The 26,778-nt window shown below is 44.2% G+C and overlaps 3 protein-coding genes across 4 annotated transcripts; 2 read left to right on the top strand and 1 right to left on the bottom strand.

The window, feature by feature from the left end:
• Positions 1–5,317: 5,317 nt before the first annotated feature.
• LOC112265128 (DNA-directed RNA polymerase I subunit RPA34) lies at positions 5,318–7,234 on the bottom strand. The gene is made up of 3 exons (XM_024442189.2): positions 6,866–7,234; positions 6,563–6,698; positions 5,318–6,355 (listed from the first exon to the last, which is right to left on the bottom strand). The coding sequence occupies exons 1-3, from the start codon at positions 6,939–6,941 to the stop codon at positions 5,605–5,607; spliced, it is 963 nt and encodes a 320-aa protein (XP_024297957.1). The 5' UTR covers positions 6,942–7,234; the 3' UTR covers positions 5,318–5,604.
• A 43-nt stretch (positions 7,235–7,277) lies between these two features.
• LOC112265127 (interferon regulatory factor 2-binding protein 1) lies at positions 7,278–12,365 on the top strand. 2 transcript variants are annotated; one of them, XM_024442188.2, is made up of 2 exons: positions 7,278–9,399; positions 9,649–12,365. In XM_024442188.2, exon 1 carries the CDS (start codon positions 7,508–7,510, stop codon positions 9,377–9,379), a length of 1,872 nt encoding a protein of 623 aa, XP_024297956.1. In that variant the 5' UTR covers positions 7,278–7,507; the 3' UTR covers positions 9,380–9,399; positions 9,649–12,365. The 2 variants fall into 2 exon arrangements, with proteins under 2 accessions (XP_024297956.1, XP_024297955.1); XM_024442187.2 differs by having other exon boundaries at positions 7,283–9,399; positions 9,646–12,365.
• Positions 12,366–14,543: 2,178 nt separating this feature from the next.
• Positions 14,544–18,787, top strand: LOC112265126 (hepatocyte nuclear factor 3-beta). The gene is made up of 2 exons (XM_024442186.2): positions 14,544–15,034; positions 16,000–18,787. Exons 1-2 carry the CDS (start codon positions 14,963–14,965, stop codon positions 17,245–17,247), a joined length of 1,320 nt encoding a protein of 439 aa, XP_024297954.1. The 5' UTR covers positions 14,544–14,962; the 3' UTR covers positions 17,248–18,787.
• Positions 18,788–26,778: the final 7,991 nt, after the last annotated feature.

Here is a 26,778-nt window from a genome sequence, read left to right as displayed (position 1 = left end):
CGTGACCCATTTTCCTCTTCCACTTCCCCATTTATCTAGTTCACCCCTAAAACAACATGGAGATGGTGGGTGAAGACATGTACGTGTGCGTGTGTGTGGTGTTGAGCTACTGGACAGACGGAACCATGTGGGCGTATTGCTGCCCAGCGGCAGATGGGTGCACAGCAGGGATGGCAGGGGCAGCGGTGGCCCTCCTCAACAGGTTACGTGCTCCTCATCATGCGCCCTGGCCCCTGAAACCTGGCCTCTGACAACGGTCCCCCAGGCCACACAAAGAGACAAAACTGTCAACAACAAACACAAACAAACCTCATCCACCACTAAAACACACTGAGCTGGTATGACAATGTATACAAGGTTGAATTAGCTACACTGCTAAAAACACATTGAACCTTCATACTAAGTTGAATTAGCTACAACATTTTTTTAGGGCTGTATATGACGTGATAAATTAAATAGTATAGTACACATTGTTGCTAACAATGTAGGTTTGATTCCTTCTGTTAAATGAGATGCTATGACGTCTTGAAAGATCGCAAATGATGCCAATGTCAGACTGCATTAGAGACAGTGAGTTGGTGCATTCTTACGGACTAAGGTATGGTGTCATCTGTTCCATGTGAAGTCCCAGGAGAAGAAAGTGCTGCTCTGCCCTTGAGCAAAGCACTTAACCTGCACAGCTTGTCCAGCTGTGCCGTCCACTCTGAATACAGGAGGAATTACGGTAACAATGGACTGTAGTTATGTGGTATATTTCACTGAATTCAAGTCAACGTAGTCATTCTTGAACAAAAGTAACCCACATTACTGCCCATATTCAATATTTACTGAATGTTTTAATAACATCCCACCAATATTATGTATATTTTATGCCAGTATGTGTCTTAAGGTGTACAATACATATACACATTCCATTCCATACCTTACATATGAGCAAACTCAAGTGACAAATGTTTAGATGGCGCCGATTTGGAAATAGTTCATATGTTGGATTGAAGCAGTGAATGTTCTGCAGTAACGTATGGCTAATGTCACAGCGTGTAGTGGCACTGTACAGCATGCAGACAACAACAACAAGGTTGATTTTTAGGTGTCTTAGTCTCCAGTGTATGGTTTGAACTGCTCACTGCTCCTTCTTCCCTGCCACTGTGAAGGTCAAGGCAAGGACTTGTCTCTCCCCGAGGGGACTGCTGTCTCTCTCTGCTGTCCAGTTCCTCCAGAAGTCTACACTGCCACCTGGGAATGACAACTATGAATACATGCAAACCCAAAGAAGGACTTGCAGGCTTTTACGAATTAGGGTCCAAGAGACGCTTTCAGCATATCTAACGCTGGTCCAAGGCAACAATGAGGGAAATAGCATTGAGGTTGTCATGGAGACTGGCTGCAAAGACAGCTCGGGCTGCTTTCACAGCATACATCTGATTTGACTTGTCTGTTAGTGCATAGCAACAGAATTTCCTCAGTGCAGACCATCCCCCATTGAAGGTTTGTTCATTTGAATGGCTAATCAAATCTAAATACTTATTTTTTCAATCACTTTATCTACAGCGATCAATTATCTACACATTCATTTACATTTGATAGCCATTTATGCTGAACACTTCTCCCTCAAGCATTAATAGGTACAGTATTTTCATGGTATTCACTTCTTCAAGTAACATTCAACAGAAAAGAAGCAGACAAGAGGGGCCCATTCAAATGAACAGAAGGCCCAGGAGACGAGAAAGACCCCAAACATCATCAGCGACAGCTTCCCAAACCCTCGTACACCTGATCAACGGTACAAGGTTTGTCTCCATTGACAGAACGTCTTTAATTCAGAAGACAGTGTGCATTCAAAACGTTCAAATATTACGCATCAGTACTTCTGTATTGTGTTTCTTTCTATATTGCAGAGGCGGCCTTAGCCTATTCGGTTCAATGACATATTTCTGCTCTATGAATGGGAGGGCTGCTTGAGTGTGCGTCATGTTAAGGCATTAGTATGCAATGAAGTTGCTGGTGTGGTAAGACTTGTTTTGGAGGCACTCTCCTGCAGCCAAAGCAATGTCAGGGAGGCACTTATTCATCAAAGGGCAAACACCGCCAGAACGCAAGACCAATTCTCATTGCATTTAAGAAACACAGACCAATTTCACTGTCATCCTTAAACCGATGGACCATTTCTCTCTGCATCGATCCATGCACTTTAATCGCCGTCAAAACGCTGAGTGTTATGGGCTTGCAAAGAAAAGGACAGAGAGGAAAGCAGGGGGGAACTGCAGCTTTCCGAGACAGCAATCTTAGCATGCCCGAAGTGGTGGAGCTCACATATAATACATTGATGAGCCCAATCCCTCTCTCTCTCGCTTTCTCTCTCCATCGCCACAGAGCAGAGCACCATGGTCCTTGGCAGGACTGCGTTGCCATGGAAACCCTCACATTGCAGCAGGCTAGCTGGAGCGCGCTGGTTGAAAAGGAGAGCAGTACAGGGGGAGACGGGGGAGAGGGAATCGCTGCAGTGATGGGGAGGGAGGAGGGAAGAGGGGGGAAGAGAAGGAGGGGGTGGGTACAGCAGGCGAGATTGGTTCTCCAATGCATTACCCCCACAAGTCGCTCCCCTCTCCCTCCCCCCAAATTTGCATCGGTTGGGGCGCGCAGGGCCCAATCCTGCTCTGTAGTCTGGACACGTTGTATCTAAACTTCAGACTGCATTCAATTATTCATCTGCTTTGCCAGACGGCACTTACTGTTCAAGCAACCTGCTGCGCCTATAGCAGATCTATCCCCATTAAACAATACATCAACGCATAGAGATAGACGAGAACATAGAGTTCGACTAGATTTCTGTTTCACATCCAGGTTCTTCACTTCAGGGCCTCATTGTCCCAGCTGTGACTTGGACTGGTGACCCTATGGCTAATCCACTGAACAATAATGACCGTGTGCACAATGTGGAGGAAGACACAGGCACCAGAATGATAGTGTCCATCTTGGTTTCTTGCTGGAGGACATTCGACTGCTCTCAAGTGGGTCAAATGGAAACGGACAAATAACCAGCCATGGTGAAAAGTGTTAGCCTGTGAGACAGCAAAGGTGAGTAGCGGTGTGTGTAGGAGACACCCACAGAACAGGAGTCAATGTTCTGCTGTTTACCTGTTGTGTAACCCACTAGCTAGGAGCCAAGTTATCTGCAACACCATACCTGAAGCAGATCCCAAACACACACACATTGCACGTATCTGTGAGAATACATAGACATCTCGCATAAGGTTTGATCCAACATCAAAGTTCTATGCCCTCCATACCAGAGTTATAAAATAGCAGCTGTTGTTGTCTTTGAGATACTCTCTGAGCATCAAGAACCAAGAAAGAATTCTGATGACCAGAACTTCCATGCAAGTTTAAAAAAAAAAATATTAATGTACAAAATAATATATATATATATTTTAACAATTACATAACCTTTTATACGAAGAATTGAATTGAACATGTAGCCTATTCAACGTTATTTTGTTCACGGCTCATAATTCACTCACAAACCCAAATGCAACTTTAAAAAATACAGTAAAGTGTCCGAAAAAAAGAAGGAAATGCGACACTACCACAGACTTGCAGCGAGTAAGTGAGGCATACATGCAGGGGGTGGTGTAGTGGGAGGAAAGTACAGACATCGAGTTGGATAGCACCAGAGGTGTCTCTGAACTCATTAGAAAACAGGACCATACTCCAGTGCAGAGTAAGAGCAGGCTGAGAGGCAACCGACCGCATCTGTGGCCGGTGACGAGAGAAGAACTACAGCACCATCTGCCTGTGGAGCAAGAGTACTGCAGGACTGCAGCAGAATCAATAGTTAATGGTAACATTGAGGGTAAATTCACTACAACGAACAAAAATATCAACGCAACACGCAAAAATGTCAAAGATTTTACTGAATTACAGTTCATATAAAGAAATCAGTCAATTGAAATTAATTCATTAGGCCCTCATCTATGGATTTCACATGACTGGGAATACAGATATGCACCTGTTGGTCACAGACACCTTAAAACAAAAGGTAGGGGGTGTGGATCAGAAAACCAGTCAGTATCAGGTGTGCCCACCATTTGCCTCATGCAGCGTGATACATCTCCTTTGCATAGAGTTGACCCGGGTGTGAATTGTAGCCTGTGGAATGTTGTCCCACTTTTCCTCAATGGCTGGGCGAAGATGGTGGATATTGGCGGAACCTGTGCATCCCAAACATGCCCAATGTGTAACATGTCTGGTGAGTATGCAGGCCATGGAAGAACTGGGACATTTTCAGCTTCCAGGAATTGTGTACAGATCCTTGTGACATGGGGCATTATCATGTTGAAACATGAGGTGATGGCAGTGGATCAATGGCACGACAATGGGCCTCAGGATCTCGTCACAGTATCTCTGTGCATTCAAATTGCCATTGATAAAAGGCAATTATGATCGTTGTCTGTAGCTTATACCTGCCCAAACCATAACCCCACCACCACCATGGGGCACTCTGTTTACAATGTGAAAACCGCTCACCCACACACGCTGCCTGCCATCTGCCCGGTACTGTTGAAACCATTATTCATCCGTAAAGAGCACTTCTCCAGTGTGAAAGTGGCCATCGAAGGTGAGCATTTGCCCACTGAAGTCAGTTACGACATTTAACTGCAGTCAGGTCAAGACCCTGGTGAGGATGACGAGCATACAGTTGAGCTTCTCTGAGACGGTTTCTGACAGTTTGTGCAGAAATTCTTCAGTTGTGCAATCCCAGTTTCATCTACAGCAATCAATTATCTACACATTCATTTACATTTGATAGCCATTTATGCTGAACACTTCTCCCTCAAGCATTAATAGGTACAGTATTTTCATGGTATTCAGTTCTTCAAGTAACATTCAACAGAAAAGAAGCAGAAGATTCCGCGGGTGAAAATGCCGGATGTTGAGGTCCTGGGCTGGGGTGGTTACACGTGGTCTGCGGTTGAGGCTGGTTGGACGTGATGCCAAATTCTCTAAATCAGCTTTGAAAGCAGCTTTTGGTAGACATGAACATTCAATTCCAGCAGTCATCATGCCAATTGCACACTCACACAATACTTGAGAAGTCTGTGGCATTGCGTTGTGTAGCGAAACTGCACATTTGAGAGGCCTTTTATTGTCCCCAGCACAAGCTGCACCTGTGTAATGATAATGCTGTTTAATCAGCTTCTTGATATTCCATACTTGTCAGGCGGATGGATTATCTTGGCAAAGGAGAAATGCTCACTAACAGGGATGTAAACAAATTTGGGCACAAAATGAGAAGAATTTGCTTTTTGTGCGTATGGAAAATGTCAGGGATCTTTTATTTCAGCTCATGAAACATGGGACAAACGCTTTACATGTTGCGTTTATATTTTTGTTCAGTGTGAATAAAGGGGCACAAGTCTGAAGACTTATGTGTTACTGTCTAGGTTTTATTAGACAATAACATTTCCCCCCCAAAAAACAAAATGACAGTACAGTAGTATAATAATTATTTGTTGAAGTGCCTAATTGAATAATACAATTATATCATAGCATAACTTCACAAAACCAGATGACGGTAAAAACAACAGACTCGTCATCGTCATGCTAGTTTTTCTTTATCTTTTTCTTTTTTCCAGAATCTTCAACGTCACCATAGGAATTGTCCATTGGTTCAACTTTTACTTCCACCTCTTGTTTAATTACATTAAAAGACGAATCTACAGTTCCCTCTGCCTCTCCTCTGTCCTTATCCTTCTTTTTCTTCTTCTTCCTCCTCTTCTCCTCTGAGAGTTCAGCTTCCTGCCCAGGAAGTTCATAGGACTCCTCTGGGCTCATGTGTAGCAGCTCCTGCTTCACCCTGACCACCACCTCCTCCTCCTCCTCCTCAGTCTTTATAAGTTTGTCTTTCCTCTTCTTTTTCTTCTTGCTCTTCCTCTCCTCCCCCGGGTCCAGTGTGACCCTGAGAGGCGTCTCTCGTGAAGACGGCAGCGGAGTATCCAGTGTATCCTCCATTACTCTGGAGAGGGTGGGGGTCCTGCTTCCGAAAGGCTGGAAGCGCAGGCGGAGCCCCGGGGGCACGGTGGGGGCCGGGGTGGCTGGGATGGCTATGGTGGTCTGGTTGGTGCTGCAGTCGCCGTAGCTCTCACAGATGTTGAGGAGGCCGCTGAAGGTCGGGGCACAGACCACCGAGTCGAGCCTCTGGCGGTGGCTGGTGAGGAGGTGGAGGTCTGTGGCACCAGAGGGCCCACCCAGCACGCTATAGATCTGCCCGGAATTCCCACCACTGCCCCGCGCCTGCTGGGCAGGGGCCTGCATGGTCTGCAGCCCAGACAGAGGCATCTTCAGACTGCTGAAACTGGGAGGGAGGAGAGAGAGATGACAGTCAAGACAGTGTGCTAAGAGGCACACCAGATGTAGACAATGTGGGTGTAAAGCAATGGAAGTGGACAGTGACTCACTTCTAATAACAGACAGAGAAATGCTGAGGACTTTGTTAGATATTTCCCTGTCTGTTATTAGAAGTGAATCATGCCTCTTCTAAGATAATTCAAATAAATGGAACCTGTCCGGGTTGAAACCGCTGGGAGCTTTGATTAGCCATAATTCTGTGTTGTCATCACGAAGCCTTTCGATGAGGGTACTGGCACAGGGTTTGTGGGTAAATGCCACAAAATCAGCTGGACACTGATACCTTGAAGCTGAGGGTTGAGACATAGTTATTGTTATTCGCTAGATAGCTAGCTAAGTGAACATACTCTGTGTGTGTGTGTTTGGGAAATCAGCATTGAATGCATCAGCTTTGATGGGGTTGATTGGAGTGGCTAACATTAGCTAAGTTAGCTAGTTAAGCTAGAAAATAACTTACCCTGCTTTCTCCGTTTTTGCGGGACCTCCTCCGTGTCACTTGAATCATCGCTCGATGAAGATACCTCATTTGGCATGATCTCGGAGTAGTGATAAATGACTCAATTTAACTTAGTCTAACTAAAAGCGCATGCCTGCATCAACATGTTTTGTTCCAAAAAAATATATAGTACCTTTGACCTGGATACACTAAATCTAGCTCGATTCGCGATGATCTGGGCTGCGCATATCGGTACCTTTGTAAATATATCTTCTTTTACATAGAGTGTTGATTAATATAAACCATGGTCTGTGTGCAGTCAAAATTCGCTTTTTAGACGCAACTGATGCTGTTCACGAAGCGCATACTCGCGAAGGCCGTCCGGAACGAAAACAACAAATCCCAGAATGCACCATTAGCACGGCGTTGTGTAAGTTCCAGCAAAGATAGTCTTCTAGTATAAACACTCACGTGCACAGGGCGGCCGAAATGGAGTAAACACAACTTTTTGTGTGTGTTTAATACAGAGAGTGTATCATATTTGTTAAGGTATTGGAGAAGTAACAGACGCGGCGATTATTTCTGAACTATTGAAAGCTAACGTTGCATCTGTTTAATCAGGACCTCAGAAAGCAAGAAAGATATAAAAAGGGCCTATCAAATATGTCCTCCCCCCAGTCATATTCAAGGCGGCAGTGGTGTTGTTACCTTTGCGATTTGCCTAAGATGCCATGGGCTATGATCTGGGACTTTAGCGAGACTGTCTGCCGAGGCTGTGTGAATTATGAAGGTACGGACCGTATTGAATTTATCATAGAGACGGCAAGGCAGTTGAAAATAACTCATGTTATGCAGGATGACAGGTCGCCGTGTCCCCAACCCACTAAACATGGCCCAGGTGGGAGAGATGGACCTATGGAGGGTGGCAGGCCACTTCCTGAACGCTTTGAAAGGGGAAGAGGGGACTACGGAGCCCCAGCACGGATCCCCAACGGTCTGCACAGAATAGATGACGGGGGCCCACAACAAGAACTCAGTGGACAGAGCCCTAACAACGCCAGAAGACCCATGGGGGGTACCGTTCCGCCCAATTTAATGACACAAGGCCTTGTGGGGGCTCCACACGGGTTGCTAGCAGCTGTGCCTGGTTTAAATGCCAGAGTCGGGGGAGCCCCCCTCACCCTCTCTGCCCCCATGCTGAACGAGATCACCAAGAGGCAGCTGAGCATGGGCATGAGTGTGGCCTCCTTCCTGAGCCCTGAGTTTGAGAAGGAGCTGAGGGAGAAGCAGAGGAACGCAGAGGCTCTGGCCGAGCTGTCAGAGAGTGTACGGAACCGAGCAGACGACTGGGCCGGCCGACCCAAGGCTGTACGAGGGGCCCTGCTCACCCTCTCCGGCTGCACCCCCTTCAACGTGCGCTTCAAGAAGGACCACAGCCTGGTGGGACGGATCTTTGCCTTCGACGCCAAGCTGGCGCTGGACTTTGAGCTGAAGATCTTTGCGGAGTACCCGTGCGGCTCGGGGAACATGTTCTCCAGCCTGGCGGCGCTGGTCAAGCAGATGTTCCATGACAGCCAGAGAGACTCAGGGAGCAAGATGGTCAACTCGGGCCTAAAGTATGTGGAGTACGAGAAAAGGCATGGCGCGGGGGACTGGCGACTGCTCTCTGAGCTGCTGAGTGATGCGGTAAGGGCCTTTAAGGACACCCCCGGCCCTGACGTTCTCCCCCAGCCCTACCTGGACGCCAGCTGCTCCATGCTGCCCACAGCGCTGTGTCACATGTCCCGCTCGGCACCGCCAGTCCGCGGGCGCCGGAGGAAGGCTTCCCCAGAGCCCCAGGGTGGAGAGGTAGTGACCACAGAGGAGCAGCTCCGGCAGCACTGGCCCATGGGGATGTACCCGGGAATGGCTATCCACCTAGCTGCCTCCTCCTTCCCCAGCGTTAGCCAGCCACCTCCCCACCAGGAGGGCTCGGCCTCCCATTCCCACAGCAGCGACCCCTCCCCCATCACAGCACTGATGAGCGTGGCTGAGTCACCCAGAGAGGCCCCTAGCAGCAGCAGTAGTGGTGGAGGCCTGGGCCACTCCTCCTTGGCAGTGAGGCAAAGCAGCAGCAGCCCCATGGCAGCCTGCCCTGCGGGGCAACAGCGGCGCCTGGCCTCCAGGAATGGGGAACCTCAGGGAGCCAGCAACTCTGCAGCGGGCACTACAGCAGCTCTCCCCCTGGCTGGGGCCTCGGACCAGGGAGCAGGGGACCCCTCCGGCTCCTCTGGTCCCCCTCTCTGCTGCACCATCTGCCACGAGCGCTTGGAAGACACTCACTTTGTCCAGTGCCCCTCGGTTGCGGCCCATAAGTTCTGCTTCCCTTGCACCAGAGACTTCATCCGGAGACAGGGGGCCGGCAGCGAGGTGTTCTGCCCCAGTGGGGAGCGGTGTCCCCTGGTGGGCTCCAACGTGCCCTGGGCCTTCATGCAGGGAGAGATCGCTACCATCCTGGCTGGAGATGTCAAGGTGAAGAAGGAGCGCGACCCCTAAATCCTCTGGGACAGCTGACTGTAAGATGCAATTTCACTACACCTTGGTTTCCATTGAGTTTGTTGTCTTGGAGTCAGTCTTTAGGCCAAAGTATTCTCTATGTAGCTAGGCCATAGGCTAATTTAGTGTTTGTGACATGCTTATAGGTAATACATCCTATGCTTTATGATACAGTATAATATATGATATGTAGCCTAAATTGTCACCGAATATGGTCAGCCTACCATTTATTAATCTGTTTGTTTGTGTGATGTCTGTCTGGACAGAAGGCTGTTGACGCCTGAGTGGAGCTGGAGCCTGCAGACAGAAAACGACAATCTCAACAGGTTCTCCCCACCTCGCAGCCAATCACCACAGCAATCCGCCAGGTTCTCCCCACCTCGCAGCCAATCACCACGGAAATCCACCAGGTTCTCCCCAACTCACAGCCAATCATCATACACATCCACCTGCATGGAGCAGGCCTTACACTACCACTTCACTGTCTGGTTGGTTAGGGGGGTGACGATACCCCCAGCCCCAGCTCACCTCTAATACCTAATTCACCCCTTTGTCCCTCAAACATCAACTTATCTACATTAGTATTGGTCACTAGTATTAGTCACTGAAGTTATAAACCAGTGGACCATGGTTGAGAAGTATGAACTTCATCTAGCTTCTAGGTGATTATAGGGCTGTTGTTTTCTGTTTCATTGAACATCTTTCTAACAGATTTCTGAGTGGCAACGTGAAAGAGGGACGACTTCACTACATGTTACATCAACATACAGACTAGAAGTGTTTTGTTTTGCGCCACATTTTGCGCTTTACGTTAAAAAAAACTGACTGTCACGGAGCGAATTGTTTGCTCCTTGTTGAAACCTCAGACCAGCAGCAGTTGACGTCTGTCGCGCCATCTATATTATAAGAGAGCAGCGGTGGCTTTCAGTGCAGGACGATACAGTAACATGGCTTTCACAGTGCCCAACAAAGACGCTTTTATCCAGCATGTATGAAATGGGATGGATACCTCTCTATTTTATACTGAATGTTCGAATGCAAGACGATCTTGCTCCGCGGTAATAGATGTGCAATCTATAGTTTTGAGACCAATACAGCTTGTGGTGTGTACCACTGAGTAGCCTAAACACGTGCATCGAAACCAAAGATTCATGCTGAAGTAAATGTACAGTGCCCTATAGAAGATCTACGCACCCTTGAACTTTTTTCAAATGTTGGTGCGTTAGGAAGTAGGATTGCGATAGATTTATAAAAAAATAAATTTTGATTGATCTACAGAAAATACACCATTAATGTCAAAGTGAAGGGGGGTCTAAAAATGTTTACAAATGAAATCACTAAAATATAGTCGTTGTATAAGTATTCACCCTTTTTGTTTAGGCAAGCCTAAATGAGTTCAGAAGCTTGACACAGGCAAAGACTGGGCAGGCTTTCAGGAAGAAACGGAAATGTGTTGGAGCTAAGCGCGGGCAAAATCCTAGAGGAAACCTGCTTCAGTCTGCTTGTACACCAGACACTGGGAGAGGAATTCACCTTTTCAGAAAGACAATAACCTACAACACAAAGCCAAATCCACACTGGAGTTGCTTACCAAGAAGACAGTGAATGTGACCAAGTTGCAGGTTTGACTTAAGTCTGCTTGAAAATCTACGCCAAGACTTGAAAATTGCTGTCTAGCCATGATCCCCAACACCTTGACACCTTGACAGAGCTTGAAGAATCTTATTTTTTATTTTCTACTTTGACATTACGGAGTATTTTGTGTAGATTGTTGATGAAAAATGACAATTTCAATCCCACTTTGTAACGCAACAAAATGTGGAAAATGTTCAAGGGGGTGTAGACCTTTTGTAGGCACTGTACATTTCAAAACTAATCTTATCCTTTATGTGTTAAATGTCTTTATTATTTCAATATGTGCCAGGGAAATAGTGGGTGAAATGGTTATTGTTAGGATAGTTATAGGTTCTGTTAACTGAAGTTGTAGAGGGTGTAGATTAAACTAATAGTGTGGTGTTTAATTAAAGGAATTTACTATTCATGTAAAGTCAAAGGTTTTTTTCTATATAGATTGAGATTCAAGGTTTGTTTCACGTGATCCTCATGAAATAGGATTTTTTTATTTTATTTTAATAAGTTCTATAATATCCCAATTTAATGCTCTGTTTTTACCTATGAACTTAACGATTTGAATTGTCTAAAATATAATATATACATGTATATCAAAATACTTCCCTGTCAGGTTTTCCTTAACCTTTTTATGTTTGTCACCAAAATGAATATATGAATTTAATGATCAATTTGCAAAGCTGGTGCCAATCAATACCCTAGCATGTGCATGTGTTAATATGAAATTAAATGAGGACAATGCATCAAGCAAGCCATTGCCAATCACGTGGGCATGAATGTATACTGTACAAACATACGTATTGTACACTAGTAGCTGTATCTGAAAGTGTATTTAGTACCAAAATTAGGCCTAGGCCTATTTCTTATCTAACATAGGATACTGTAATTCAAATGTAGCTCATACAACAAGAAAGGAATTTCCCACAGAAACACTATGTTCATGCAACTTTCCTCAAGTGCCTTTAATGGCATCCTCTGTCTGAAAGCACTTTTTAAAAATCCCTATAAGTCTATTCACTTTTGTATTTGGCCACTAAATTAGTAAGGATTGTCTTGTGCCAGCCTTTCTATTATTCTGGTCCTTTATGGTCCTGTCTGCCATGGCCTCCTGTTGAGTTGTTTTTGTAGTTGCTTATCTCAACACAGTTTAAGGGTAAAGCTTGTATTCCAACTCTATATAAACTTTTCGTTTCATATCGTTTCGTTTCATATGATTTGTTTTGTTCATTGGATGTAAATGTCACATTTTATTTGCTATTTCTCATGAAGCTTCTAGGTAATTGACCAAAAATTTGAAGCGTACATAAATAAATAAATAAAAAATACTACCACGGTGTTATACTGTGTTGCAATGAAACGCTCGATGGTCATTGTCTTGCTATGTCCAGTAGATGGCGCACTTTAACCTGTGCAGATCTTGATTTTAGAGATGTGTTGTGAACTAAAAAATAAATAATCTAGGCGGTCGTCTATATTGGAGGGAAATGGCTCAGTTGCCGATTAATCAATTAGATGGCGTCGTATTTGACATCGGCCATAATTTCACTTAGATAAATGTGTTATTTTATCTGATGTTGTAGTCATTTGTTTCTCAATGTATTTTACTGTAGGCATACACTTCTTTAAACACGCTTAAAGGTTAGCGTAATTGTACAACGCCGCCTACCAAGATATGGTAGAGTGCAAATCATAACTCCCCCCACTAGAAAGCATATTGAAATCTCTGGCTTCCTCTATTTAGTGTCAACTCATTAAAGCTATTGTTAGCTAATCGTTGAGGTGTTAATGAACGATCTACTGTCTCATTGGCATTAGAAGCGGCCGACCTGCAGGAGGATGTAGGGATCTGTGATGGGGGAATAGACCATTTAAAGGCAAAGGATTAATGAGGAAGTAGTTCTCTGCTCATTACTCAAATGCGTTTCAGCGCGCGCAACATATTCCTCCAAAGCTCTCCATATTGTAGAACCATTTTTTGAACGGGTTATCTATATCTATCGAAATAGCTGGCCTTCGATTCAAGACGATTGAGGTTAGCTATATGTATTTGGCCATGGGAAACAGTTCAATTAAAATTTGGGCCATGCTTGAATATAAATAAATTTTGGGCCATGCCTGAATATAATTGTTCAAATCAGTGCTAAAAATGTGTTGCTTATAGATACTTTAATCACGTAGGTATATACTTGGTTAGGAAAGCATTGTTCTATAAAGCTTAATTACTATCATTACAGACAGCCATGTGTTATCCCATTGAATGTGTTAATCGATCTGACAACGTTTTGCAAGAAGGCGCAATTCGTTGGACGTGTTCAAGATCAAGCTTTTGTTATAGTCCTGCTTATATTACTGTGAAATCAAAAAAGATGACTGAATAAACGGATTCTGTTATTTTGAAACTTTTAAATACTTATGTTGTTTTTCATTCATTCAATTATTTTAAAAAACAAAGTGTCCCATTTCTACGTATTGCGCTGAACGCGACGTCTCCTTGCTGCGTAATTTCCTTAACGCTTTTCTCAACTAATCCTGTTGACCACCTATGGCGCATCATTACAGCTCTATTCATGGACAATTAAGAAATGCATTGACATTCAGATTTGACTGTCTGCGCTTGACAACGAGATGTGTATTCTGAATCAGGCCAAGGATAGTCCTTACATGACACATTGGATTAGGTCTACATTATTTGTTGTCAACAATATATTCTTTACTTAATTTACCTTAACATGCACACCTGTAATGCACACGTATAATACACATTTTCGTTAATGTGGCCTTCAATTGGACTAAAACTTTGCAGACCTATAACGAGGCTATGGGAGTTGGGAACCAACGTGTTTCTGAGAAGTCCAAGTTCCCCAGCAACTCATCATCCTCCATATAGCCGTTAGAGCTCCAGAGAAGTGATTGTCGCGGGAATTAACAGCTCTCTCACCTGTCAGTCACCTCAGGCTCCCTTATCAGACCTCCCACTGATGACCTTAACCCGTGAGATTATACCCCTGTCCACATCAATACCTCATCAAGGCCTGCAATAATCCTCCTTCATTTCAGATCTTGACCTATTGAGCTAATATTTTCTTTGGTCGAGTGTTTTAAAATGAGAGCCAAAATAAAGGTCTTTGATTTCCATTGAGTTACATATTGATCGTCAGTTTGACTGCGAATTGAAGTCAATCAGAAGACGACTCAGTGTTAAGCAATCCTTTTTAGATTCATATTCTAATTTAAATCCATAAATTACTTACGAGGTTATAATTGTGGTGTAAAATAAATGATGAAAATAGCCTACAATCAGTGTCTGCATCCAGAGACGGTTAAGCAGGAGTTTTTAGACAAGAAATGGAGGATGCATGCTTGAAATTGAGATGGATGTGTCTGTCCCCGGCCAATATACACCCTCACCAGGGGGCAAGAGACGTCTTTTTACGATATTCAAATTGCCTTGGACGATATTCAAATGCCCTTATGGGGCGGGACCTTACCTGAGTTTTTAAGAAGGCACGTCCAACTTTTACTCCACTTGCCCACAGCACATTGACTCACGCACACGGACCGGGGCTTGCACAGGAGCATTCTGCGGACTTCATACGGATCTAGCGTTTCCCAAAGAGCACGTCCGCTTTAGATAAATAACCTGTTAATCTTGATTATGAAACGATGGATGATTGATAAATCGACGAATAAATATTGACATTTCACTGAAGACCCACTCATAGCCCGAGGAAGCATTGTATAAAAAAAAAAAAGTTTTTTAGTTCTTGATTATTTTTAGTATAGTCTTCAATCTAGTCAGTGGAACTCTTTCGTTATCTTGGATTAAAATTTTACTCCTTTTGCTGAAGTCCTGAATTTTGAGCAGAAACTCAAAGCTATTATAAACTCAAACAAGGATTTGCAGTCTTTTATTCTCTCAAATATATTTTCTTACTATAAAAAGTTGTATTTGGGATGTTGAGCTCAGTGAAGATGGAGTCTCATGAACTGCCAGAGTGGAATGCCTTCTACAGCGAAGCCACTGAGGTAAAAACACCTTTTTTCTATATAAGTTTACCATATGGGCTATGTGCGTGTGTGTGGTTGCTGGATATTTGTTTCTTTAAAGTCTATTCTAGAGTTTCTTAGAAGTAAGTTATTGAATCGAAAGCTCAGTATTTTACAAACACATTGGATTGATTTTGATATTTATCACTCCAGAATTTTGGCTGCAACTTCTTATCTTTGATTTAGTATTGTTAGAATTTTACAATTCAACATATAACACTGATGTGATAGGATTTGGCTCAGTTTGTCCTTGTGCGACCTGTTTAAATTGTATATGTGACATTTAGAGGCTTGTTTACATAAAATCTATCTTATTTTTTTAAATGAATTGCCTAGTCTGTTTATACTAACACTTATGGACTATACCATTTAAATATGCAAATTATGTGAATGATAAAGCATCTCGGAAATTAAATTATCAGTCATTTTGATCAAGGTTGACTACCCCCGAGAGTTGAAATAACGATACATTTCCCCCAAGAAATTCGTGATTAAAGTAATGGAAAATTAAATCCTGTCTTTAATCAACTTTATATGCTCTCAAATAAATATTAGGATACTTTGATGATTATGTAGTTTACGACTGTGTAATCCTTTTTAAACGTGTATTGTAACTGCTAGTGGATGGTCAGATATTTTGGAACGTTTCTTAAAACGTTTGTTTTATTTGCCTTGGTTTTGGAGCACTTAGTAGTGACGAGGGATAACTACTAAATGAAAGGGAAAGAATCCATGACGCGCATGTTACGCATTTTCAGGTTTAACAATGATATGTGAAATCCATGTCCCTTTCACTCCAATGGTATCATTGACCATTGATGCTTTCCATTAGTACAGGCTTTTGGACACAACAAAATAAATTACATTATTTATTGTCTAAACCGACTTAGCTATATTTTTAGTTTCTAAATGACTAAATCAACCATTTTCTGTTATGTTTTCAGATGTATTCCTCTCCCACTGCCATGAATTCAATGAGCTCAATGAGCACCATCAACAGCTACATCAACCTGAACCCAGCTGGTTCTCCAGCCACCATGAACATGGGCTATGGCAGCTCTGGGCTCAACAGTCAACTGGCCTCCATGGGCGGAGGGGCCAACCATATGAACCTGTCCCCGGTGACTTCATCCCTCAACCCCAGCTCTCTCTCCCAGCTGGGCTCCCCAGGCCCTTCCCTAGGCTCCCTCTCCCACTACCAGAACATGAGCCAGCCCATGAGCCAGCTGAGCTACCCCTCTCCCACCTCCCTCAACCGGGCCAAGGAGGTGCCCAAGCCCTACCGCCGCTCACTGACCCACGCCAAGCCACCTTACTCCTACATCTCCCTCATCACCATGGCCATCCAGCAGTCCGGCAGCAAGATGCTCACCCTCAACGAGATCTACCAGTGGATCATGGACCTGTTCCCCTACTACCGCGAGAACCAGCAGCGCTGGCAGAACTCCATCCGCCACTCGCTGTCCTTCAACGACTGCTTCGTCAAGGTGGCCCGCTCGCCCGACAAGCCCGGCAAGGGCTCCTACTGGGCCCTGCACCCCAACTCAGGCAACATGTTTGAGAACGGCTGCTACCTGCGCCGCCAGAAGCGCTTCAAGATCGATCAAGAGAAGGCTGCGAAGAAGTCTGGCAAGACCCAGGAGGGAGGCTCGGGGAAAGGGGGCCATGGAGACAACCTGATGGAGGAGCACAGCCCAGCGGGGGGCTCGGAGGGGGCCGACTCGGCTCACTCTGACAACTCCCACCCAGGTTCCTCCTCAGAGGAGCAGCAGCAGAGGAGCATGGTCCAGCTGGACTGCCCTCCACAGCCCCAGTCCCACATCCAGAGCACCCCTGTGGCAATCACCTCCTCAGTGCCCTCCACCACCCCTCTCCTCCACTCCCAGGTCATGGGAGGCAGCCCCCATCTCCTCCCCAGCGCCATGCATAATCTGGACCTGCAGAACGACCCTCTCAAAGCCATGGATCCCCACTACAACTTCAACCACCCCTTCTCCATCACCAACCTCATGTCCAATGAGCAAAAGATGGACCTGAAGACCTACCAGGACCACGTGATGGCCTACAACAGTTACGCCTCCTCCTCTCCGATAGCAGCCAAGCAGATCTACGACAGCGCCGGACCCTCGGTCATGGACTCTGGGGCCTACTACCAAACCCTCTACAGCCGGTCGGTCCTCAATGCCTCCTAACATGGGGGCCTCTGGACCACAGCCAAGTGGTGCTGACAAGGACTTTTAGCAGCCTTGAAATCCCAAAGTGTAAGGCGGCTGCCATTGAAAGTCTACTCACGAGGGGCCAAAGGGACGAAAATAACATTTAGCAGAGCTGAATACACAGTTGATCAGGGAAACCCTGCAGATACATGAAGTAGAAGACACAGGTAAAACCCAGTGCTGGATAGACACCCATTCATCAGGTCTTTAAACGGACACATTCATAAATTCACACTGAAGTAAATTCACACCCCCCTTTGCCATTTTGTTGTGCCATTTTTAGACTATTTCAAACTGGGTTTTAGTTTGTTCGACAGACATGCAGGACTACTTGGGTTGTACACATTGTAAATAGATGGAGTGGGGGAAAGGCGATGTGCATTTATTTATGAAGGGAAGAAAATTAATATATCTTGTACAGTGCTGTGTAGACGCGTTACAAAACAAATGTGACATGAAACAATGTGAGGGATTGTGGGAGTGAGAAAAGGTTCAGGTTACTGCTTCGGGGCAGTTGTTACTGCATTACAGGGAATTCTTGTTGTGTTTTAGAGCATGATACTTCATTCCTATTCTTAACATGCTGTTTTAATCTCTTCAAATACACATCCGTGAACACAAATGAGCTGCCATGGTTCATTTTTACAAGTGGTGCAAGTGATATTGTTTTTACTGATAAGAGAGCCATTTCTTGTATTCTTTTACCAGGTATCCATTTTAAGAGGGGGGGTGAAGTCTGTTTAAAAAGGGATGAAACTGTGGTAGATCTAATTTCATCTTTGTTTGTCTGTTTTAAAACATGTTTTTTTTTCCCAGAGGACCCTTTTATTATCAATGATGAGAGCCTGCTGTTCCACAGGTCTTTGTGGCGTAGGATATTTTGGAATGGCTTCACGTTATATTACACAACATACCAAGGGTTAGGATGGAGAGGGGCCATGGTATGTCAGTTACTAAGATAGGAGTTGAATGGAAATGCAGTAAGAGGACCATTTACATACAGTACTTTGCACAAGAGTTCCCACCATTTTGCACAGCTGGGGTGGCCCTGATAGTGTATGTTACAACAATGCTATGTAATTACCTTTTTTTCTTCTTCTTTTTTTTACTGCAAATGGTCATTTAGAATTGGACCACTGTAAACAATGTCAATGTCTACAGCTTTATGTCGCAACCCTCATCCTCAAAGTGCCTTTCAAGATGTTCTGGTAATGGATGACCAATAACTGCATATTCACTGAAGGAACACTTTTTGAAATATAAACCATGAGTTTCAGGTCAGAAATACTGTTTTTATTTCTTGTATTTTAGTTTTTAAAGACTTGTTATTTAAACTATGTGGCTTTTCAGACTTGGAAAATTATGTTTATGTATATATTGTGAGGTTGTTGTTCATGGTTTGAATGTTGTGATTTGAATGATTCATGTTTTTCTTATTAAAAAGCAAAACATTGGGGAGAAACACGATTGTTGTCTGTTGCGTTGAGGTAAATATATACGTGAGATTATCTATAGACTTGATGAAATGGGTGTATGTTATTTTACAAAATCCTTTCAAATAATTTAAAGACGTATTGTGAAGAAAAAAAAAATCAAATACATCTGATGTCGTTTACATGTTCATTTGGAGGCTCTGTTGTGTAGGTCTTGCTGCAGGATTGACAGGTTCAGCTGAATTATCGGGTTGTTGAAACAGCTCCGTACATTACCAAATTACTCTTGTATGTGACTTTTGGGTAGGTTAGACTAAACAGTGTGGAACTCATGCTGGCCCTCTGGCCCCAACATAAACTGGCTTCTAGACACTACTGTATTCTGATGGCCAGTGAATCATCTCAAACCGAGTGTTTCAATCAGGATTTGGTGCCTTCACATTTGAACAAAAAGCATAATTCTAGGTATTAAAAAATCTCTAATTGCAGTTTTGTTTTGTCATGCTGTTTTCAGGATATCCTACTTTGACTGTAAATAATCTTAACTCGGTAGACTCCCCTCCGTATGTATTTGGACAGTGAAGCAAACGTTTTAAATTTGGCTCTATATTCCAGCATTTTAGATATGAGAATGTTTCGTATTAGGCGACAGTACATAATGTCAGCTTTTATTTTAGTGTATTTTCATACACATCTATTTTACCGGTTAGAAATGAAAGCACTTTAGTGTATGTTTTAGTATTTGGTCTCATATTCATTGCACGCAATGACTACATCAAGCTTGTGACTCTACAAACTTGTTAGATGCATTTGCAGTTTGTTTTGGTTTTGTTTTGGATTATGTTATGCCCAATTAATAACGTGGGAGTCAATGGGTAGACATTCAAAATACTACTAACCATTTAAGCGAGAAACACAAAAACAACTTCCAGGAAGATAGAAACACTTCCTGTATTCATAATAAATCAAAAACAGTGTTTAAAATGTGAAACGTCAAAATGTCTGGTCCAGTGTAAATTACGTTGCTTCTGTTCAGATTTTTGATTTTTTTTTGATCATTTGGAAATTAGAACTATTAAACATTTGCATAATTGGCATGTGAGTCAAGGGCAACCATGATATCTAAAGTGCCACTGCTTTCTTAACCATTCAAGCTAGAAACAACAAACCAACTTCAGGAAACACCATGATATTACTTAATTACTGTAAACCTTAACATGTGCATGCATTAGCATACACAATGATTACAGATCACAGCATATTAAAGTTGCAGATAGCCTACTTATAATGATACTGAATATAGGTAATGTACTGTAAGATATAACACCAATCCAACTCGACAGAATAGACTATTCCCACTTGCAATAAACATAGACATTCGATAATTTTAATTTGCATGAGTATGCATATTAGACTAAACACCAGGGGTGCAACTTTCACTGAGGACGGGGGGGGGGGACATGTCCTCCCTCACATTATGAAATTGCATTTTTTATCATCGGAATGTGATGCTTTGCTTTAGGACCATGCAGACGCCTCCGAGTGGTTGGATAGGCTGTTTGGAGTGTTTATGTGACAACAAAAACCGTTGCGTCCCTAGTAAATGCTGTAACTATTAAAGTTTTAAAATGAAAACTCATTTGAAAGTGTTCAGGCTACCCTAACTTAGATTCTTACATATACTTCTTTGTGACCTGTAACGCCTTGCCAGACACAGATTTAGCAAACACACAAAGTTTCTTCAGAACATTGAGTTTTTCTAGTTTGATAAAAAGTTTCCTTCAAATGATTTTGTGTGACCAAAAAGAAGACATCTCTGCATCATATTAGACAGGACACATTCTCTGTTGTTCTTGGAGGGGGTATAACTGCGTGTTATTCACCTTCTACAAGAAGGAGTCATCCAGGGGGAGGAAACCTTTATATTGAGTTTCAGTAGAGACCAGCATTCCATTGACCGTAGGACAGCCCTCCACAGCCTTCTTGCTCAACACTGCTCTGTGTTTTTGGAGTTGTCACGCAGGGGTGCAAAACCATTCTCCAGTGTGACGTCGCAAGCCTTTGAAGCTGACCGTAGATCGCACACACGCACACACACACACACACACACACACACACACACACACACACACACACACACACACACACACACACACACACACACACACACACACACACACACACACACACACACACACACACACACACACACACTCTCTCTCTCTCTCGTCTGAATGTTTTCATGGGAATCCATGGCCGTTCGTCATATTTCACACAAAACGGTGCAGTTGGTTCGATAAGATAGGCTAGTATTTAGCTGATATGGCAGCCACAGCTACACAAAGGTGCATTGGGAACAAGGGACAGAGCCCTGCCCAGTTATGACTAACCTGCAACAAAGTGACACCCCCATATATTAGCTGTGATTGGTTTTGCAGTCTGTTGGGAAGCATGATAACCCCATTCAAACACCTCTCAGATAGTTGTATGAGCATAACACTACTGATGATCAGAATCGGTTCACTTTTGAGAATAGCATAATGAGACAAAAATATGAACCACAATTTGATAACTTTTTGCCAATTCAACCAAGTCACGTCACTAAAGTAAGATGAAAATAGCAAGTCAACTATTTTGACTCAATCCAGTTTTACCCAGAGGGTACAGTCTTGCATAGTATCTTAAAATGTAATTCTGAAGAGAAACTCCACCGTAGTTGCTCTTGTTAAACGTTTCACCTGAGGCACAGGAACAGGTGACAGCAATTTAATGCGCTTGCCAGGAGCACACAGGGGAAAAACATACTTTAACACTTTCGGATGTTCTCTATGTGTCACGATCGTCGTAATGGACGGACCAAGGTGCAGCGTGAGTTGAGTTCCACATCTTTTATTTAAAGTGAAACATAAAAATAAAATAAACAGACAACGACCGTGATAGCCGGGGTGCAACATGCACACACACAAAAACAATATCCCACAAAACAGATGTGGGGAAAAGGCTACCTAAATATGATCCCCAATTAGAGGCGATTACCAGCTGCCTCTAATTGGGAACCATACAACTCACCACATAGAAATGCAATGGCTAGAACACCCCCCTAGTCACGCTCTGACCTAAACACCATAGAGAACCAAGGGCTCTCTATGGTCAGGGCGTGACAGTATGCTGAGAAAAATAAGTGAATAATGGCTTCCAGCGAGCTGGTTGATTGTTAGGGAATATGGCTGGATATATGACATGGACACTGATAGAAAATGTGTATTGTTCATCCAGACCATGTATCTAATGAACTATTATTTGCACCCTCAGTTAAGTTGTTGCTTAAATACACTTTGGATTTCCTGGCTTGTCAGCCATCACTCAATTTGGGATGTTAGAAGGTGTCATAGCAGGCGGTTGATGTTGGATACTTATAACCTGGCTGTGTTTTTTTAGTCGTATGTACAGGTAACTGCCAAAATAAAGGAAACACCAACATAGAGCGTCTTAATCGAGTGTTGGGCCAGAACAGCTTCAATGAAGCTTGTCATAGATTTTACAAGTGTCTGGAACTCTATTGGAGGGATGCGACACCATTCTTCCCAGAGAAATTCCATAATTTGGTGTTTTGTTGATGATGGTGGAAAACGCTGTCTCAGGCCCCCCTTCAGAATGTTCCATAAAGTGTTCAATTCGGTTGAGATCTGGTGACTGAGACGGCCATTGGATATGGTTTACATAATTTTCATGCTCAACAAACCATTCAGTGACTACTCGTGTCCTGTGGATGGGGGCATTATCATCCCATTGGGGCATCGCCATGGTTTCCAAAATATTGGCCCAAATAATAGCCTGCCAAACATTTTGATAGATAACCCTAAGCATGATGGGATGTAAATTGCTTAATTAACCTAGGAACTACACTTGTGTGGAAGCACCTGCTTTCAAGATACTTTGTTTCTCCCATTTACTCAAGTGTTTCCATTATTTTGGCTGTTACCCGTGTATGTGACAGGTAAAGCTAGAGAGAAGGGTGGCTCCTGGCTCATCCCTTTAAGATGTACTATGCAAATGAGAGCTGTATCCTGTATCCTGGATGCAACGCTGCATCCTGTTGACATTTCCTAAGCAGGGAAAGAGAAGAAAGAAAAAACCGAGGCTTACAGTTCAACCCTCAGGGTATACTCTCATGTTGGATTGTTGGGAGGAAAACATTTGTGAAATAACGAAAGACTTTTTGCGCAAGTGGGATAACGGCACTTTTAAATGTAGCTGCCCTTTGAAGCATGTACTGAAATATTACACGTTTGATCCCTGTGAAATAGAACATGGGGATATTGCATGTTTTTACAGTTATAATGGATAGCCTACATTCATAATGTAATCTCGTATGTAATAATTACATTAGATAATGAAGACTATGAAAACATGCCTTGTCATATGTTTTTAATGTAGATAGTGTACATTAGGCATTGTGCTTATATTGGTATACACTCTCATAAAAAAGGGTACCAAAAGGGTTCTCCAGCTGTCCCCATAGGAGCACCCCTTTTACTTTCAGGTCAAACCCTTTTTAGGTTCCATGTAAAACCCTCCGTGGAAAGGGTTCTACATGGAACCAAAAAAAAGGGTTCTTCAAAGGGTTCTCATATGGGGACAGCCGAAGAACCCTTTTAGGTTCAAGATAGCACCTTTTTTTCTTAGAGTGTGGTAACGGGACACAGATATAGATATTTTATTTTAGACTGTGCTTGTTGTCACCCACTACTTCATATCCTGCTCCAGCTCTCTCCAGCATGCTGTATGTTGTGCTGTGCAGAGGAGGCCAGTCAGCGAGTGCACACGGGAGAGACAGAGGCAGAGATAATACGCTGGACTTTGCTCTTTGGGTTGTGGATGTTGTTGAAGTGGCTCCTGATAAAGCAGGACTGGGAGAGAACGAGACAGGGAAGGGGACTGATTATATTTCCCTGTGAGAAAGAAAGAAGGAAAGCTACTGGATTGATCAGGGCCTAAGTTTTGAGTCAACATATACAGAGAGAAAAGTTCCATGGCCAACCCGGTACCACAGTCATACCTCTGGCTTTAACTCGGCACGTAGGAGCTTCTCTCTGCTCGTATGTCTTGGCTGATGTCCAACTACCACATACTGTTGGTATGGCCTGTAATAGTTGCCCTCTGTACATCTGATACAGTTTCTGTCGCTCACACGTCCATAAACCCTCATTTGCCTCTTGGTACTAACACTGCGACAGACGAGCTGACACATTTTGACGAGGACATTCAGTCAGAGGGAGGAATGCTTATTTCTTCCTTTCCAAAAACACGGCACTCTCCGAGTCCAAACAAAGCAGTGTCTCGCTGCAGGGTAAGAGAGACAGTGTGCGACAGTGTGGCCGGTGATTTACGAGGCAGTGGACAGTGGCTGTCAGACCTGGCCGTGTTGTCTTAAGGTCTAGCCGGGGCTGACATGCTCTTCCCCTGCTCCCGCCGGGCCAGGGCCGAGGCCGGCCCCCATGTCCACATGGACCCCAGATGGCGGCGGACATTCCAGAGGCGTTCATCACCCACCCTGCTTCCCCTGGGTGAAGCCACCTCCACCACCTCCACCTCCACCACCACAATTAAGATTCTGTCCTCTGGAGGTCCTGGAGAATAAGGACATGAGCAGCCACAGCACATGGCCCCTACACATAGCACAATACATGGCCCCTACACATAGCACAACACGTGGCCCCTATACATAGCACAATACATGGCCCCTACACATAGCACAACACATGGCCCCTATACGTAGCACAATACATGGCTTCTATACATATCACAATACATGGCCCCTACACATAGCACAACACATTGCCCCTATACATAGCACAACACATGGCCCCTATACATAGCACAACACATGGCCCCTATACATAGCACAACACATGGCCCCTATACATAGCACAACACATGCCCCCTATACATAGCACAACACATGGCCCCTATACATAGCACAACACATGGCCCCTATACATAGCACAACACATGGCCCCTATACATAGCACAACACATGCCCCCTATACATAGCACAACACATGGCCCCTATACATAGCACAACACATGGCCCCTATACATAGCACAACACATGGCCCCTATACATAGCACAACACATGGCCCCTATACATAGCACAACACATGGCCCCTATACATAGCACAACACATGGCCCCTATACATTGCACAACACATGGCCCCTATACATAGCACAACACATGGCCCCTATACATAGCACAACACATGGCCCCTATACATAGCACAACACATGGCCCCTATACATAGCACAACACATGGCCCCTATACATAGCACAACACATGGCCCCTATACATAGCACAACACATGGTTATTTTGAAAAGGGTTTCATCATCCTTACAACAATAATCTGAATGTGCTCAATTGTAGACAAGATAGGATCTAGCTAAGATCTCACAGGCTTTAGACCACGTTTAATGATCTGATGAAATCTAGAGATCCTCTTCCTGTTCTCCAAGCATGTTGCTAGAGAGCACTGGTAGATAAGGGGTGTAGGTAGCAACACTTCAGGAACCCAACAAGGACTTCTGGACTTTTGACACACCCAACCTACCCGACGTCTCCAAGCGGTTATTATCAGTACTTATGAGCCGTTTGCATCCCAGGTGTGCGAGTGACATATACGCCCCCGCCCCTTTGCCGTTGCAGCATGTGACCTCATTACTCAGTCCAATCAGATAAGCTTTTCTCTGTCTCGTCGTATCTGATACACACTAGTTTCCCCTGACCCACTGACAGATGTAGTAAAGGGGTAGTAAGGCTATTATGACCGACCTGGACTTTTGACCAGAGGGTTAGAGGTTGTCACACGGGTGCGAGAAATTGAGCCAGACACTGAAAGTGAGTGGCCTCAGTGTGTATTCAGCTGTACAAATGGATAATACCGGAGCTCTGTCAGTTGTTTCTGTGTGGTGACTATATTACCCTGGAAATTAGCAATCCTCCGGAATCGACTTATCATCAATAACACTGGCGGTATTCACTCATCCCCATCAGCATCATTACGATCTTTCTTATCATCACTTACTTGGCAAAAGTCTAGCTAAAAACACTGACACTACGTCTACCACCCCTCGGTTATTACATGATCATAAAAAGCTCACTTCAGGTGACAGTTATGGCTGTATAAGGATGTTAGGCATGTCTACACCTAAAGGCAGAATGATTACTCTAAATTGAGTAAGTCTGTAAAAAGCCTCTCCCTGTGTCTGTACATCTATAAGAGCCTGTGGAGTCCATGGTTGGAGTCCCTGGTTGGAGTCCCTGGTTGGAGTCCCTGTTCGCCCCCCACCGCTGGGTCCTGGTTGAGTGAGAGGTCACAGTTTGGTGGAAGCAGCTCCTGAACCCTGGGTCCCCCGCCCTGTCACGAGCCTGTTACTGGGGGTTTTGTTTTCATGGCCACGCAATCACAGGTCCCCCTCGTTTGCACCAAGTAGCAACATCAGGAACCAGCTGGGCCATATTCCAGGCGTGCCGCCCGCCTCTCGGGTTACCGGTGCGAGGGGCTAAAAACAAGGAGGGTGCGAGAAGGATGGGAGAAAGGGCTGCCAGCAACAATACAGTATGTCCCGAGAATACACAATCATTCACACTCACTCTTATTGGACCTATGTAGACACACTCCTACTTCGTCTGAGTTTCTCTCTCTCTCTCTCTCTCTCTCTGATCTCCCTCTCTCTGATCTCTCTCTCTGACCTCTCTCTGCTTTCTCTCATCTCTCTCTCTCCCTCTTTCTCTCTCACAAGCATGTTGACTCACATTTACTTTACTATTGTACACAACGTCATCCCACCAACACATACGGTATCCCCTTTAACATGGCAGGATACAGCTTTAACAGTAGAGCAGCACTTTATGTTGGATACCACTACTGGTTTGAACACCATGTGTTTGTCACGGATGTGTCCACCACGCATCTCGTGGCCTGTCCCGTCCCGCAAACCTCTCCCCTAGTCTGTTTTCGTGCTGTTGGGCACCATAAACGCCAGTGGTCGGGAGAGGGGGAGGAAGAGGAGGAT

Source organism: Oncorhynchus tshawytscha, linkage group LG13 (assembly GCF_018296145.1).
Source record: "Oncorhynchus tshawytscha isolate Ot180627B linkage group LG13, Otsh_v2.0, whole genome shotgun sequence".
NCBI lineage: Eukaryota > Metazoa > Chordata > Actinopteri > Salmoniformes > Salmonidae > Oncorhynchus > Oncorhynchus tshawytscha.
This window is presented reverse-complemented; position numbering and strand designations above follow the sequence as displayed.

Coding starts and splice junctions, on each gene's coding strand:
- LOC112265126 (XM_024442186.2), top strand. CDS start 14,963: ATGTTGAGCTCAGTGAAGATGGAGTCTCATGAACTGCCAGAGTGGAAT. Junction 15,035..15,999: donor TCTACAGCGAAGCCACTGAG/GTAAAAACACCT, acceptor TTATGTTTTCAG/ATGTATTCCTCTCCCACTGC.
- LOC112265127 (XM_024442188.2), top strand. CDS start 7,508: ATGTCCTCCCCCCAGTCATATTCAAGGCGGCAGTGGTGTTGTTACCTT.
- LOC112265128 (XM_024442189.2), bottom strand. CDS start 6,941: ATGCCAAATGAGGTATCTTCATCGAGCGATGATTCAAGTGACACGGAG. Junction 6,699..6,865: donor GCAAAAACGGAGAAAGCAGG/GTAAGTTATTTT, acceptor CTCAACCCTCAG/CTTCAAGGTATCAGTGTCCA. Junction 6,356..6,562: donor AGCGGTTTCAACCCGGACAG/GTTCCATTTATT, acceptor CCTCCCTCCCAG/TTTCAGCAGTCTGAAGATGC.